The sequence below is a fragment of the Seriola lalandi genome, unplaced genomic scaffold (genome assembly GCF_002814215.2).
Source record: "Seriola lalandi dorsalis isolate HSWRI2012SDOR001 ecotype SW California unplaced genomic scaffold, Sedor1 jcf7180002052151, whole genome shotgun sequence".
NCBI lineage: Eukaryota > Metazoa > Chordata > Actinopteri > Carangiformes > Carangidae > Seriola > Seriola lalandi.
In genome coordinates this window covers 1-2,259 of record NW_019522704.1, presented here as the reverse complement: position 1 = coordinate 2,259, position 2,259 = coordinate 1, and the positions used below count along the sequence as shown (strand labels likewise).

Genomic DNA, 2,259 nt, shown 5'->3' with positions numbered 1-2,259 from the left:
AATTTTCTTTCATATAATACTTTTCTAAATAATCCCCTAATAATTTATACTGATAGTTTGACTCTCATATATTTCCCTTGTTGTAATGGTTTAAACTTGTACATGAGGACATAAAGCTCTTAATTTCAGTTTCATACAAGCTTTCTGTCCTTGATAAATTCAGATCCTTTACATGCACTAAATGATGTATGTTGTATTGAAGAACTTCTTTTTCATAGAACATGTTCTGTTCTTATCATTCTAGTTATTTTCTGACTAGTTTGGTAAACAAAGTCATATAGACTCAAATGTTCTGCCTTTACCGTTTGTGTGCTGTATATCTCTGCTGTGGACAAACCTTTATTCTCAAGCCTTTATATACTGGATAGTTTTGAGCCATCTACACATATCTTGTATTTTGGGACATGTCTAGGCGTGGATGTTCTCTACAAGTCTTTTCCTTAATTTATTTTGTTTATATATATATATTGTGTGTTTCACCACTGTTTCTTACAGTGATGATGCTTACAGCTGAAACATGTTCACTGTTGCCCCATATTAAATATTAAGACTGTTCAAGTGCTGGAATCTCCTTCACCTTGTTGACTCAGCCTCAACCGTGCACCTGATACAGTACAGTACCACTGTGTTCTTCTCTTCATTATATAAGTAAAGTCAATCATGCTGCATCTCCTTTACCTTGTTAACATATATATTGTTTGTCCATGTGAGTTTTGAGGAGTCTTATTGTGTTCATCATGACGGTTCTATTGTTGTGTTGATGCTGTTTTTCACAGGTTCATCTCCAAATGTCAGCTGCAGTATGTGGGAATGTTTCTTTATGAGAATGCAGGAGAAATGAATTTAAATGATTTTAGAATAAAGTTTCAACATTAAGGAAGGACGCTGAGAACTTTCTGAATGAACTGTAGCTTCAAATGAACTGTTGGGACGAGAATACGTGTGGAAAACACATTTTTCCTCACGAATGATAAGACTATGTTTCATGGTGTGTAAGTATATTGATGACGATTTTGATCTTAATGAAATGTATTCCGCCAGAGACTCCTCTTATTATTATTACGGAGAAGCCACTCTGTAGACTGAAATGTTTCTCTGAGACAAACAGTCTGTATAAGAAGCGTCTCTGATTCTTGGAAACAGGCTTGCTGGAAGAAAAAGGAAGAGACGGAGTAAGTGAAAGGGATATTGGAAAGTGAAACTGTTGCGTCATGGTAACCAGCAGCCCTGTGTGCATGTTGCCCAGTGTATAAAAGAGAGATCCCATGTGCTGTACACCATCAGGAGTCCAGACTGAATAAAGACACTGCAGTGAGAGCCAGAACCTGTCTACAGCCACAACTATGAATTCAGCTGTCGTTGCCTCTCTCACCTGCCTGCTCGTCCTCTGTGCACAAGGTACTGTAAAAGTTTATTGTTGTGTGATTCATTCATGATCATGATCTGTTTTGTCTCAGGTTTGGATCAGCAGTTAACAAGCTCCTGTCTTTTCTTCCCACAGGACAACCAGCCAACAGATCTCGTAGATGCAAGTGTTCAAACGGTTATATCGGCAGGATCAGCCCAAAGCTCATCAAGGCAGAGCCAGTCATACACCAGCCAAGTGTCTTCTGTCCACATACAGAGATTATGTGAGTAAAAGAGCTGAAATAAAGCACATCTACTGACGTGTGGTTCTTCAGCTTCTCTCTAACACGGCTCTTTCTTCTCCCCCAGTATCACCATAACAGGAAATAAGGAGAAATGTGTGGATCCACAGTCACCACTGGGAAGACTCATTCAGAAAAACAAAAACAAGTAAGATCACAAACGTCAGACCACATGACACAGTGTTGATGCTCAGGATCTCCAGTATGAAACACTACTGTGAGTGTTTCAGGTTTCCATTGCTTTTCACTAACAGTGTCCCTTATTGACTCAGGTACGAGAAGAAAGGAGCTGTGAGCACGACGACGGCTTCCAGTCAAACCTCTACTTGGAGCTCAACAAGACTCCACAGCACATCCAAGCTGTAGCACTCTGCACTGAAGAGGAAACACTGTCTTTAGAAATGAAGCAGTGGTTCACCATCATGGCTTTGTCATGTTGATGCAATAAGTGGGTTTATGTGATCATGTTCTCAATGGCCAGTCTTTGGTTTCTGTTCTCTTTACTGAAGTTGTCTTCACATGTATATAAGAAGTAAATTATCTGTATTTAAGTTTTTAATAAAATGAAAATAAAACAGCTGATGGGACTAGTGTGTTTAGTTTCTCCTCA

The 2,259-nt window shown here is 39.0% G+C and overlaps 1 protein-coding gene across 1 annotated transcript; it reads left to right on the top strand.

The window, feature by feature from the left end:
* The first annotated feature begins 1,240 nt into the window (after nt 1–1,240).
* LOC111650292 (C-X-C motif chemokine 10-like) lies at nt 1,241–2,229 on the top strand. Its single transcript, XM_023400171.2, has 4 exons — nt 1,241–1,398; nt 1,502–1,631; nt 1,717–1,797; nt 1,922–2,229. Exons 1-4 carry the CDS (start codon nt 1,344–1,346, stop codon nt 2,013–2,015), a joined length of 360 nt encoding a protein of 119 aa, XP_023255939.1. The 5' UTR covers nt 1,241–1,343; the 3' UTR covers nt 2,016–2,229.
* Nucleotides 2,230–2,259: the final 30 nt, after the last annotated feature.